At 43.5% G+C, this 15,008-nt stretch overlaps 1 protein-coding gene across 2 annotated transcripts in view; it reads left to right on the plus strand.

The window, feature by feature from the left end:
• The window catches only part of LOC130208247 (inactive dipeptidyl peptidase 10-like), a 155,689-nt gene extending 140,974 nt beyond the window's left edge, over positions 1-14,715 (plus strand). For both annotated transcript variants that reach the window (XM_056437272.1, XM_056437281.1), the window contains exons 24-26: positions 2,808-2,880; positions 3,186-3,259; positions 13,651-14,715. In XM_056437272.1, coding sequence (XP_056293247.1) covers positions 2,808-2,880; positions 3,186-3,259; positions 13,651-13,797 — 294 coding nt within the window. In that variant the 3' untranslated portion in view covers positions 13,798-14,715. The remainder of the gene's footprint in view (positions 1-2,807; positions 2,881-3,185; positions 3,260-13,650) is intronic.
• Positions 14,716-15,008: the final 293 nt, after the last annotated feature.

Raw genomic sequence — 15,008 nt, forward strand, 5'->3', positions numbered from 1 at the left:
TAGCCCCTCAGAAGAAGAAGACAGTGAGGAAGAGGAGGTTTGCTCCCTGGTATAACCCTCAGACCCGCAAACTGAAGCAAACATCACGAAAGCTTGAACGCATATGGCGTTCAACTAAACTCGAAGAATCCCGCTTAGTTTGGCGAGATAGTCTTAAAACTTATAAGAAGGCCCTCCGTAATGCCAGAGCAGCCTATTACTCATCAGTAATAGAAAAAAATAAGAACAACCCCAGGTTTCTCTTTAGCACTGTAGCCAGGCTGACAGAGAGTCACAGCTCTGTGGAGCCGAGCATTCCTATAAACCTCAGTGGTAATGACTTTCTGAACTTCTTTAATGAAAAGATTGTAACTATTAGGGACAAGATTAATATTCTCTTGCCCATTACCAGTGCCAATCTGTCCTCAAGTGGAATGGCCTTGGAAACCGCTGTATGCCCTGGTGTATATTTGGAGGGCTTTTCTCCCATCAACCGTGACCAATTATCTTCAACGGTTTCTACTTCGAACACGTCTACCTGTCTCTTGGACCCCATCCCGACGAGGCTGCTTAAAGACGTTTTGCCTTTAATTGGCGGCTCTCTATTAGATATTATCAATGTGTCTCTGCTAACAGGCCACGTACCACACTCCTTCAAAGTGGCTGTTATTAAACCTCTCCTGAAGAAGCCCACTCTGGATCCAGAGGTGTTGGCTAACTACAGACCGATCTCTAACCTCCCCTTCCTCTCCAAGATCCTTGAGAAAGTGGTCGCAAATCAGTTGTGCGACTTTCTACATCATAATAGTTTATTTGAGAAATTTCAATCAGGATTTAGAAAACACCACAGCACCGAGACAGCACTGGTGAAAATTACAAATGACCTCTTAATGGCAGTAGATAAAGGACTCCTCTCTGTCCTGGTCTTCTTAGACCTTAGTGCTGCATTCGACACCATTGACCATGACATCCTGTTACAGAGACTGGAGCAGTCGATTGGCATTTCAGGCACGGCACTAATTTGGTTTAAATCCTATTTATCAGATCGATCTCAGTTTGTATTTGTAAACGATGACGCCTCGATAACCACCAACGTTAATCACGGAGTTCCACAAGGTTCTGTGCTTGGACCAATTTTATTTACCTTATACATGCTTCCTTTGGGCAATATTATCAGGAAACACTCCATAAACTTTCATTGTTATGCAGATGATACTCAACTATATTTATCGATAAAACCAGAGGAGAGCAACCAACTCGGTAAAATTCAAGCATGTCTTAAAGACATAAAAACATGGATGACCTGCAACTTCTTGATGTTAAACTCAGACAAAACCGAAGTAATTTTAATCGGCCCTGAGCACCTGAGAGATCAATTATCTGGTGATGTGGTTTCTGTAGACGGCATTGCCCTAGCATCCAACACCACTGTAAAGAATCTTGGCGTTATCTTTGATCGGGACTTGTCCTTTAACTCCACGTAAAGCAAATCTCAAGGACTGCATTCTTTCATCTACGTAATCTTTCAAAAATCAGGCACATCTTGTCTCAAAAAGATGCAGAAAAATTGGTTCACGCGTTCGTTACTTCTAGACTGGATTACTGCAACTCCTTATTATCAGGCTGCTCTAATAAATCTCTTAGGTCCCTCCAGTTGATCCAGAATGCTGCAGCTCGTGTTCTCACTAAAACTAAGAACAGAGATCACATCACTCCTGCACTAGCTGCTCTGCACTGGCTCCCAGTAAAATCAAGAATCACTTTTACAATTCTTCTCTTAACGTACAAAGCCTTGATTGGTGATACACCATCTTATCTTAAGGAGCTTGTAGTACCATATTGCCCCACTAGAGAGCTACGCTCACTAAATGCGGGACTACTTGTAGTTCCTAGAGTCTTAAAAAGTAGAATGGGAGCCAGAGCCTTTAGTTATCAAGCTCCTCTTTTATGGAACCAGCTTCCAATTTCAGTCCGGGAGGCAGACACAGTCACCTCGTTTAAGAGTAGACTTAAGACTTTCCTCTTTGACAGAGCTTATAGTTAGGGCTGAATCAGGTTTGCCCTGGTCCAGCCCCTTGATATGCTGCTATAGGCTTATAGCTGCCGGGGACGTTTAGGATGCACTGAGTACCTATCTCCTCTCTTTTTGTCTCCTTAAGGATGAATTTTCATGTCTCAATCACACGTTACTAACTCTGCTTTCTCGCCGGAGTCCTTTTGACTTCACGTCTCATGGGGTCATCGGACCCTATGAGACGGCATAGATCCTATCTGCCTGATGGATCATCGAGGTCTGGGTCGTGGAATTCCTGCTCCTGACTACGCCACTGTCCTGTTGAGACTCCGCCCACTGTTGAGATTCCGCCCACTCCTCCTCCCCACCGCCATCTGCCTGATGGATCGTGGAGGTCTCCATCGTGGAATATGCCTACTATGAACTATTCATACATTCTGTCATATTCATTGAATGTATTTTAACTCTAAATCTGTCCTTCTGTACACATTACATCTATTGCATCTGTCCATCCTGGAGAGGGATCCTCCTCTGTTGCTCTCCTGAAGGTTTCTTCCCTTTTTTCCCCCTGAAGGGTTATTTGGGAGTTTTTCCTGGTCCGATGTGAGGTTTTGGGGCAGGGATGTCTATGTGTACAGATTGTAAAGCACTCCGAGACAAATTTGTAATTTGTGAAATTGGGCTATACAAATAAACTGAATTGAATTGAATCATACTTCTTTTTTTGTCTTGCATTTTATTCAATATTAAGTTAGCATATAAACAAATGTATTATTATCTCCCCTCTACTTCTGATTCCCCCCGCCCCCTGTAGTTTTCCAGCGTGCTGCAGAACGTTCAAGCTCTCCGGGAGCAGAAGCTGATGCTGGTGCACGGCACTGCAGACGGTAAGAGGAAATAGATCGAATGAAAAGGCTGCGTCTGGCTCTGAGCACAAAGACGCATGCAACCCTGGGACATAAAGAGGCCAATGGTTTCTAATCAAAAGATATAAAAAGGGGAGATGGGTAATCTAAATTGATGCTGGGATATCCAGAGGACAACAACCGTGGTTGGTGAGCCATGCATGTTGAGTGCATGTTTGTTGAAGTATTTCCATCCTGCTGCAATATGATTGTCTCGTATTTTTTTCCCAGTAAAGATTCAGTCTGAATCTTGCTGACGTGTTGCATTTGTATTTATTTATTCGCAGCCAACATCCACTTCCAGCATACTGCTGAGCTCGTCAAGAACCTTGTGAAAGTTGGAGCAAACTACTCGATGCAGGTGTGTATCGCAGAGACGATCTTTACAATGCAATTGTGATAGACGTGTATTTCAATTCAGTTTATTTTATACAGCCCGATATCACAAATTACAAACTCCCCTCAGAGGGCTTTACAATCTGTTCACATACGTCATCCCTGACCTTTGACCTCACATCGGATCAGGAACAACTCCCAAAAAATTCTTTAAAAAACTTTTTTAGGGGGAAAAAAGGTCAAAAACCTTCAGCAACAGAGGATGGACAGAAATACAATAGATGTCATGTGACCAGATAAAGTTAAAGCATGTATTGTATAATGTCACACATACAAGATCATGTAAATAACACTATTCTTAAGGGTCCAAATGTATCAAATCAGAATATGTGCAAACACTGCTACTGGGGTGCCAGACGTGTCATAATCACCACAGACCATCACAGTCAATTGAATGTTCTTCTATAAGAGCTTTGAGTAATCACAGGCTGGAGAGAGACAAAGAGATAGAGTGTGAAGAACCGGGTGATCATCTTCCACAGCAGTCATTTAACTGTTTGGACTTGATCATCTAAATTCAGGCAATTTGGTGGAGGAGAAATCCACTTAAAATATCAAAGGATCATTCTGATTTATTCCAAACTGTGGATCTCTCCTTGACGGTATGAAGTGATTTATATAGGAATGTATTCATTTGGGAAAGCTGCTGGAGGCTCACACAGCTTGCACCAAGACCAAAGCGATAAAACATCAGAGCAGAATGATTCACACTAAAAAACTGAAATACTAGTAAAAACTTCCAGGATCTTTGGTGCACGAGGAGCATCGTGTCATCGACTGCACAGCTTTAGTAATTGTTCATAAACTCTAATCTTGATTAATTGTGTCTTTTAGAAACACGGTACTCGGTACACGGTACTCGATACACCGTACTCGGTACACGGTACTCGATACATGGTACTCGGTATACTGTACACTGTACTCGGTACTCGGTGCACGGTACTCGATACACCGTACTCGGTACACGGTACTCGATACATGGTACTCGGTATACTGTACACTGTACTCGGTACTCGGTGCACGGTACTCGATACACTATACTCGGTACTCGGTGCTCGATACACGGTACTCGATACACAGTACTTGGTAGTAGGGATGAGAATTGATACGATTTTAACGATTCCGATGCCTTATCGATTCCTGCTTATCGATTCGATATCGATTTTTTTATCGATTCTTATTGGGCAAGGGGTGAAAAAAAGAGCACAAATGGGTTTATTTACATTAATTTTCTTTTCAATAATTTTCTATAATGCTGCACACAGTATGTATACATACACATTTTTAAAAAATTAAATAACCAAAAACATTTATACATTTTCCTCTTGAACTTAAAATAAAACTTACATAACTTAAATAAAATGTATTCTGTTTAATTTAAACATGTTCCTAGAAATTACAGTGCTCCTTCCTTTTTTTTAAAGGGTATATGAACTGAGCTGCCAAAAATGAAACTAGCAGTGGCAAATACCAAGTGTGCAACCATCAATTGTATGGATCATCAACAATTTTTGTGCAGAAAAATAAGCATGTCTGCTTTCTCCGGGAGGATACGCGATCTCTCAGGACTTATTGTGTCTCCAGCCGTGGAGAACACTCTCAGATGGGGTGGAGGATGCCTGAACACAAAGATATGAGGAGGTGTACAAGCCGTGATAGCTGTAGCCTGTGACCCAGACAGACGACCAGCCTCTGAACCGGTCTGACTCTGAACGTCATCAGCTAAATTGGATGGCAATGGAGATTATTTATATAGTGAAAGCTGGTTTACACAATGAAACAAATGGCACTAATCGCTGAATTTGCTGAGCTGACATAAAGCCACATTAAGAGGGGAGGCAAACACAACCTCTGCCTCAATGTAGGGGGCTGAAAATGGAAGATTCTATAGCTAAGCTAGCGTAGCTATATGCTAAATTTAATAATGGATTAAAAATCGATATGCTCAGTTTAATAATGGGTTAACACGATAACCTGAACGTTTTCTGATAACACACGCCCTCCGATAAATAACACCGTTACGATCAAACATTTCTCAAAACTGGACTTTCAATCCAAACGTGAAGTGATCAATAATGGGAGACCAATGCCGGAGCTCAAATGTATGCTTCAAACGAAGGGACAGAAGATAACTTGATCAACACACAATAAAGGCAAATTGCTTCACACAGTGAGTGGTTGTGATCACTTTTGAGGAGTTTACCTTGGACCAGTGGTCCCCAAACTACGGCCCGCCTCTGTTGGAGTTGGACAGCGACACACCACCTGGACGGTACTCACTGGGAAAAACAGCGGTAGACTTCTACTTTACATTTATTAGCATTTTATTCAGAAATAAGGATACAAGTAGACATCATGCATGGGCCCCCTCCAGTCCGATACCTTGAAAGGGGTCAAATCTTTAAGAGAGACTGAGGGGAAATTATAATAAAAATATAAAATAGATGACTATATAAAATAAAGAGGATCAATTTAAAAATGAATAACCTACAACCCTGGGATTAAAAGTCTCATTCTCTACCGACTGAACTAGCCGGGCAATTAATCAGTTAATTTAAAGGAAAATCAAAAATTTGGCAAAACAATGCATTTCTTTAAAACATCATTTCAAAAAGTAAAAGATGGTCGCACACTCTACTAATTAATAGTTATCTTCAAAAAGAATTCTTCCGTCACTGTTCTTGCTCTGTTATTCTGCTCTCTGCTCTTCCAGCCTTGTGGCCGGCCTCAGAAAATTTGAGGACTTCTATGCGGCCCTCACTTCGTCGGGGGGTCGACTTCCAGCCTTGTGGCCGGCCTCAGAAAATTTGAGGACTTCTATGCGGCCCTCACTTCGTCGGGGGGTCGTCTTCCAGCCTTGTGGCCGGCCTCAGTAAATTTGAGGACTCACTATGCGGCCCTCACTTCGTCGGGGGGTCGACTTCCAGCCTTGTGGCCGGCCTCAGTAAATTTGAGGACTTCTAATGCGGGTTCTGTTCGTCGAACTCGGCTTCCAGCTTAATGAAACTGGCCTCCTATTGGGGACTTTTTATGCCAGGCTGTATCGTGATTTCCCTTTTTACGCTTTATCTTATTTAGATCAAGTCAAAAAATTTGGCAGTTCCAATACTCACATCCAATACTCTTGATCAAATTTAAAGTGTTCAATTTGACTGATTTTGAAATAAACAGGTTCAGTCTTACCTTATTTGGACACCGCGCAGTTTGATCAGTTTCTTGGAGCGGGTCTTAGATCAAGTGGTCCGTCTGGGATCTCAGGTGCTGTCCTCCTCAGGTCTCTGGACCGGCTTTCACAACCATTCTCTTGCTACCATTTTGTTGGAGTTGGACAGCGACACACCACCTGGACGGTACTCACTGAAAAAACAAAGTAGACTTACTTTACTTACTATTATTTTATTATTCAGAAAGGAAGGATACAGATACACATATGCCCCTCCTCCCCCCAGTCCGACCAGAGTATTCAGATTCAGACCAGAGGCGCGCCTTAGCAGAGGCTATAACGGTCATAATCATCATGCATACCTGTGAGGCGAGACTACTGACTACTACTTCTACTTAAGTCCTTTTTTTAAACTAGTTTTATCTATAAAGTTACTGTTGTATGTGTTGCTATAAAGCTGATTGTTAGTCTGTCTGTCTGTTTTTGGGTTTTGGGTGTTGTGAGAGTGTTGTGTTGTGTTCGTGTCTTTGGATTTGACACATTGACTTGTCATCGTCCTGGTTTCATTTTGTGGTCATTATTGATACCAAAAAAGCTAAAAAGCCAAGGGGCTGGAACGCCGGGCTGAGGTAAACTCATAACTGGTGGGGTTTTAACCGCAGGGGTTTTCGACCAGCTGTAGCTACAGTGTGACGAGAGACCGGGAGACTGAGGACAAATCAAGACTGGAGGACAAAGACATAGGAACACATCTTCCGTTGTCTCCGTTGGAGTCCGCGGGGTTCTCATTTGTGAATTATTTTGTGAATTCCATACCTGTATGTCCCAGTGTATCTACTAGTACTCTCTCTGTTACTACTCCTTCATGTGCCTCCCTCCCCTCCCTCCCTACCCTTCCTCTCACACACACAGCACCTGGTCCACTCAGGCCTCCTGCTTGGTCAGTCAGCCAACCCAACACCCGACGCTCATCTCAGCCGATTGCTGGGGCTGGAGCAGGACTTTGCTCTCTCTCACTGACTGAGGATCACTGCCTGACCAACCATCTCCTCTCGCTCTCCTCCTTCTCCTTCCTCTGGTCCACACACACCACAGGTCTCTGTCGGGGTTCACATTCTCACCATCCCTCACCTGGTCCCCCTTCCTACCACCCCCCCACTCCACTGACTTTTGAGCTTCATCCTTTCATCTTTTACTCATCGGTCACTCATCCATGTTCTCTCTGCATTGTCATTCTCACTTTTCCTCTTTCCTGGACGAGCTAGACTTTGACTTCCAGCTTTCCTCTCTCCTCCGGCCCCGCTTCAACTTCTCCTTTACTGTCCCATCCGACATGAAAGACATGATCTCTTACCTTTAACCTCTCCTTAACCCTCTCCTCCTCTCTCCCCTCCCTCCTCTCTCACCCAACCACCTTGACTACATTTTGTTCTTCTACCCTCTCTACCTCTAACCTCCTGTGACTCTCTCTCCACCTCTCCTTCTCTCTTCCTCTCTCACTCTCTCGCTCTCTCTCTCTGACCCCTCACCTGTATCTCTGCACCTGCTGAACATACTCATCTGCCCTCCTGTCCTCCTGCACCCTCTGTCCCTCCCCTCTGTCCTCCCTCCTCTCTGCTGACTGCTTCTCACTCCTTCTCCCTGCTCCTCTCCCTCACTTCTCCCTTCTCCTCTTCCTCTCTTTGTCTCTTTGTTTTTAGACCTCTTTTAAAAAATCTCGGCTCCGTGGTTTGGTGGACACCGGTGCGGCGAGGAGAGCCCCCCCTGGAAGCCAATGAAAGAAAACATCGAGAGGAAAAACAAGTCGAGCGGGCTCTTCATCATCTCTCCTCTCTTCTTCTCTATCCTCTCTCTCTCAAGCTTCTCTGCTCTCCCTCTTCTCTTCAAATCCAGTCTTAACCTCCTAAAACCTTCTCTCTCTTTTTTCTTTCCCTCTTCCTTCTCCCTCCCCCCTCCTCCTCCTCCTCACACCCGCTTCCTTTTTGTCTTTACAAACAAGATTACAGGCATACGCTTTCCTTACAAATACATCTTCTATCCCTCTTCTCACCCTCCTTTCATCCTTCATCCCCCCTTGTTCTCTTTCTCCCCCCCTCTCTTCTCCTCTTACCTCTTTCACCCCTGACCTCTCCGCCCCCTCTCACCCTCCCTCCTCACTCCTGACCCATTCCCTCTCTCCCTCTCCACACCTCCCTCTCTGACCTTCTGACCTTCCTCACCCATCTTATTAACAGCCCTCTCTAACTCTCTGTTTCCCAACTCTCTCTGAAGTGAAGGAGTCAAACCTCCTGAAGAAACCAAACTACAGTCAGCAACCTTTCTTCCAACCACAACCTATTCCACAGTAACAACCTTCTGACCTCACCAGTCTGGTTCAAGGCCGGCCACTGACAGAGACGGCGCCCTCCTTGCTGTCTCTGAGCAGCTTCACCTGCTAGAGCAGCCTCTCTCCTCTCCCTTTATTGGGATCTCAGGGATCTGTGTCTGATCCTTGTCCTCTCACTACTGGGGTTCCTCAAGGCTCCGTCCTGGTCCCTCCTCCTCTCTGTACACAAATTCTCTCGGCTCTGTCATTCGTACCATAGCTATGCTGATGACACCCAACTGATCTTCTCGTTTCCACCCGTCCGAAACACGGTGGCGTACGATCTCAGTGGTGGAACGAGCCCCACCGACATCAGGACAGCAGAAAGTCTCTACATCTTCCGTCGGAGACTGAAAACACACCTTTTCCGACTATATCTGGATTAAAACACAGATTAGCACTTCAGTGGCACTTAGATAGCACTTACTTATGGTACTTTTGTAGTTCGACTATGTTGAGGAAATGTTACTTCCTGTATTCTTGTTGTTCTTAGTTTGTACTCTAGGTTGAAATGCACTTATTGTAAGTCGCTTTGGATAAAAGCGTCTGCTAAATGACATGTAATGTAATGTAATGACCAGTTCTGATTGGTCAGGAGGTAAAGAGGAAGGTGTCTTCTCATTGGTTCTTGTTCCTCTGCTTCCATCGCTGTCGCTCCTTCATTGGTTCTTCTCGTCTGCCAATGAGTACACATGTTTGTGAAAGAAAGTGTGAGAAGGAGAGTTGATTTACTCGGTTCCTGTCTTTAAAGAAGACTCCCTTCGGGGCCTTATCTGTGCAGGGATGAGGCCTGGATCTACTCAGAAGGTCGTCCATACACCGGGGGGCCTCTTCCCATGTGTGAGTGTGTGAGCGAGTGTGAGGGTGTGAGAGAGTCGGTGAGGGGGATCAGTGAGGGGTCAGTGAGGGGGTCAGTGAGGGGCCTCAAGTGTCTAAAGGAGAATAATGGCCACATCTGGACCCTTCCTTATCTATTGGTCCGGTGAGGTAAATGTCTCTGTTCCCTTCCCCTGCTCTGAGAGTATAGAGAGCTCTTTGTATGTGATCACCTCCGGAATGTGTGGGTGCGGAGGAGGGGGGCTCACAAAACCTCACCAAGTGTCACTGTTATCTTTCTTTAGATCAGTCAGGCGCCAGAGTGCTCTGCTGGAGATTTTAACTTCCATTCAGTGTTTTCCATCTTACACATAATATTTATGCAAACAATACTAGGCTGTGCTAAGCTAAAATATATATTCTTTACACCTCCACATTTGGACCGGCCCCCTGAACAATACCAGAGACGCGTTCCGATTATAATTTTTTTCACCTGGCCCGCTGCCGTTGAGATTGCAGTGAGACGCGTAGAAAATGTGAAGTGGTGCTCTTCGCAATAAAACATCTTTGATGGGACGTGTCGCGTCTCGGCCAATCAGCGTTCAGATGTCGACAGCATTTGGGAAGTTAGGTTAGCTTGAATGTTAGTCCGCTACATCTGCTGCTGTCACGCTGCACGGTGTAGCGATACTAACAAAGTACCCGTACGTTAAACACGATGTGATTTAGCATATTTTTAGTATCGATACTTCATTAAAAGAGCGATCAGAGCACACGCAATGCTCCGCTCCGTTAAATGCTGTCTAACGACGGTCAAGATTTTTTTAAAGGTAGCATTCGGTGTAATCAAATTAAAATCCCTGAAATTGAAATGGCTTACAATGTTCTCTATTGTAATTGTAATAAATCAACAGCTGCAAAGAATGTTTTATTTGCTTATTTATCTGATGTATGTGCAATTTAATGTGCAGGTTAAATAAAACATGTTAAAAAAAAATAGAAATACATCACTAGCAGGTCTTAGTTGACCCCAATTATATAGAGTGCAACAGGAATGACAAACATGTATTATACTTTGCTAATTTTCATAAATAAAGCAGTTCAGACATTCAAAGTCAAAGTCTACTATCAAGAGATGCCTTCATGAACCTGAATACAGAAGGTTTACAACAAACCACCGGAAACACTGAAGAACAGGAAGGCCAGATTAGACTCCGGCAGGAAACATCTGACTGCGCCTGATCTGCTTTCCACGAAGGTTCTTTGGAAGATGAAACCAATATTAACTTGTACCAGAATGGTGGGAAGAGAAAAGTTTAGAGAAGAAAAGGAACGGATCCTGACCCGAAGCAAACCACATCCTCAGGTTAACATGCTGTAGGCGGTGCTATGGCATGGGCTGGTATGGCTGCCAATGGAACTGGGCCACTGGTGTTCATTGATGATGTCACAGCTGATAGAAGTAGCAGGATGAGGCTTTACTATCTACTCAGATTCAGCCAAAATGCTGCAAAACTAACATTGTGAAAACAGCCCAAGAGCTTCTTAAGGCAAAGAAATGGAGTATTCTTCAATGGTCAACTCAGTCACCTGATCTCAACCCAAGAGAGCAAGGTCTGAAGCAACTGAAGTGTAGTGCAGTAAAGCCCTGCAAAACATCTCTAGGGAGGAAACTCAGGGTTTGGTGATGACTATGGTTGGAAGACTTAAAAAATATCAGTATGTCCAATTACTTCTGAGCCTCTGAAACATTTAATGCCATATTGTTTTTATATCCATTGAAATATAGCTGAATGTCCAAACCTTCAACCACATTGATTGCTTTATCTCAAATACATTGCAGTCGTGTAAATAGGCAGAATTAGAAAAATGGTGTCAAATTGGAAAGTTGTCAAAGTATAGAAATTGAAGTAGTTATTTTGAAAAAGAAACTAAATGGACTTATACAACTTCTGGTAATGAGAACGCATGTGATAAACATTTGAACAGCCTATATCGACGTTCACTGAAGTTATACCCCAGAGACACAATAGAAACACTTTATCATAGCTGAATGAAATCCGCTGCCATTTAATGAAGACACGAGCGGCAGCCTTGACAAATATTTCTAAAGCAACTGATGAGTGGATAGAAACAAGCGTACAATGCAACTCAGGAAGGCCAAATAAAAGGTCTTTTGTTAACCCCTTCAATGGGAAAACGGAAACAATGAAAGAGATATTTGACAAATTTTCTGGTAGAAATGTGGAGCTACATAACTTAAGATAAATAGGATGATTGTATAACAATGAGAGAATTCGAGATTCCTGTGGTTTATATAACAATATAACTGCATTACATTTTAATTGAGTTGAAAATAATGATTTTATTTTCATACAATTCAAAAGCAAGAGATGGTTTTAGACTTTTCTTTCAAATGTACAAAGACAATTGAACAACATCTACTACTTACGTTGACATGCATTGGTCATTAGACAATGGAACATTTTGCAAATTGTCTTTTATTGTCTTTCTTTGAATATTGAGAAAAGTGTAACAATGTATAACAATGTCTATAAGCACAGACAAAAGCTAACTATTAATGTTAATGGTAAAAATACATTTTAATAATTAATTTATTTACCTGATTTTGAGTTCTACACATGCAACCCCAACACTATCATCATTGTGGTGTTATTAAAATATGCTGACAATTGGTGTGAAGGGGGCTGGGGAGGAATGATTAATACTTTCTGCCCAGCAACTGCCGATGCAAATGAGCTCGGAGCTAAATCTTGTGTGCGACGTCTTTTCCTTTTATAAGACTAATGTGCTTTGTGCGTGACCCCTGACTAATAAAATAAGTACATTAAACTAATCAATGAACTACCAGGTCGCCCAGCGACCGAGTAGATTATTAAGAGAAGGTAGAAATGGTTTACGGGTTTTATAAACAAGCAACTCGTGACATAAAGATGAACTTGATTAATATCTCATATTTACTCTTCTTTAAGCGTTGTCTTGGTCTCCATTCACAATAATTGCTCGACTATGTTCACCAGTGCTACGCACGAAGTGTACAGTAGCTTTTAAAAGTTAAAAAAAACCAATGTGAGACTGAACAAAAACATCCTGTTTGCAATCAGTAAAGTTCCGTCGTGCGTCTCTGTGGGTTTGTCGCCACAAGCAACAACTTTTAAATTCCACATCATCATTTGATCCTTTTTACCGCGTTAATGATGCCGCGTTCACACCAAAAGCGTTGTGAATCTTCGGAACGCTTTACTCGCGTGAGTTTGCTCGCTCGACCATTTGCCGTGTTCACACCAAAAGCTCCGCGAGGGGCGGGGCTTATCTCCATGGCTTTACTCCGTGAAAAGTAATATTGTCCTTCATCAACCACGGAAGAAATAACCACTAGTTCTGCTTTATACTTGTTGTGGACCTCCCACAAACATAGGAACATCTAACGCCCTTGTGTTTGGGTTCATGACATCACCCGTAGGCTCACACAGCTCGGTCACTTTCACCGACTACATCTAAAAACATTTCAGCTTCCAGAGCTACGATGGCGGAACATCTAACGCCCTTGTTTGGGTTCATAATATTAATATCATATATATATATATTTATACATAACATCACCCGTGCCTGTTTCATTCTCTGCGATTCCGGTACTCATAAGAGGTATTAAGGAGCTCTGGGTGCCCGCAAACCACAACGATGTGTGTCCTCCGTCTTGTTCTGATCGCCCCCTGGTGGTCAGGAGAGAGAATGCAGCTTCATCACATGAAGCATAGACTTCTATACAACCAGAGGAGTCGTGGTCTGATTGCCAGTAGAGAGAACGGAAGTTTTAAGACACTGGCTTCACTCGGCAGAAACAAAGGTTGCCGCCTAGATTAGAGCCGTTTTGGCTAGTATCAGTAAATACAGACAGCAGCAGTTTTCAAGACTCCCTCGATAACATATGCAGTCTGTGTGTCCGCAGACCTCTGTCCAGTAATTTACACATTAACCTTTCACCCGCCAGATCTACCCGGATGAGGGCCACTTCCTGTCTCAGCAGAGTCGCCAGCACCTCTACGCCACACTGACCAGCTTCTACAGGGATTGTCTGAAGGAAGAGCTGCTACCGCTGCCTGAGGAGGAAGAGGAGGAGGAGGAGGAGGAGGAGTAGGCGGGAGGCTTTTTTTTGAGGGCCAGACCTTTGGCAGAGCTTGAAGAATTTAGCTAAAAATCCGTCAAGGCCTTTAACGTTTGGACCAAGTATTTTGCGGGACTTGAACAATGGGATCGAGCTGCTCATGCTCAAGTCTATGTGTGTGTGTGTGTGTGGCCGTGTGAGAGAGACAGAGAACTCCAGTGTGTGACTGTGCATAGATGTGTTGAAAAGATAACTGAAGGATACAAACAGTGACACTCGCATAGGCCGGGACTCAAGGCGGGAACTGCCCTCTAGCATTGAGTCATTTCGATTTCGGGACGCTCCGTCTCTTGGCAAAGCGCACGGAAGACCGGCCTCAATCTCTTTTGCAGTCATCCACAAGTGCATGGTTTTTTCCCCCCACCTCGCTGGCTTCACTCATTCTGCCCACGTTAGTCCCGTATGTGGTAGGACTCGGTGGGGGGGGGGGAGGATCTCACCTCTCCTTTTGGTTGTTGTGTTCTCGCACAAAGGAAATGCTAGTTAACCGCTAAAGCAAAGCTGATTCCTGAATATGTGCTATTCCTGCTGAAACACTCCGCCCCTGAATGAACAACAGTCTTTCTAGGTCACACTTTATCGTGCAGAGGGTCTCGTGTAGACATGGACACGGCCTTATGAGGTTCAATTTACTGTAATCGTACTTCATCCATCAGCAGTGTCATGTTAACCGATGTCCACTCAGGTTCTCGAGACACAGCGTTGCAGTCAGTTTGATATCAACAACACTACATGAGCTGTATCATGACTGACTTATTCATTCTATATGAAGGTCATGGATATTGGCCATAGTCATTTTCAGTTTGAGGAACACACGTCATTAAATCTTTTTTTTCCTCGTAACATTCTCTCATAGATTCATCTAAGATTAAAGAGCTTTCTTGAAGTCGAGAGACGTTTTCCTTATTTCTGGATATTCTCGTATTTAAGAAGATAATAATAATGAACCGCGGTGGTTATTAACGCCAATGGGTGTCCTAAGACGAACAATTTTACAGTGTCAGTAAGGTGTTTGCATGTCTACAGGGAAACGTGTCAAGTGTTGTCACATTTTGTACAGTACCAATACAGCAGAGTGTGTACATAAATATATTTTTGAGACGTCAGATCTCATAGATCGTTTAGTCTATGGGGATGGATTCATTTGACCCGGATGTTGTGTACCATTTAATGTTCCTGTTTTC

This window comes from Pseudoliparis swirei, chromosome 2, assembly GCF_029220125.1.
Source record: "Pseudoliparis swirei isolate HS2019 ecotype Mariana Trench chromosome 2, NWPU_hadal_v1, whole genome shotgun sequence".
Taxonomy (NCBI): Eukaryota; Metazoa; Chordata; class Actinopteri; order Perciformes; family Liparidae; genus Pseudoliparis; species Pseudoliparis swirei.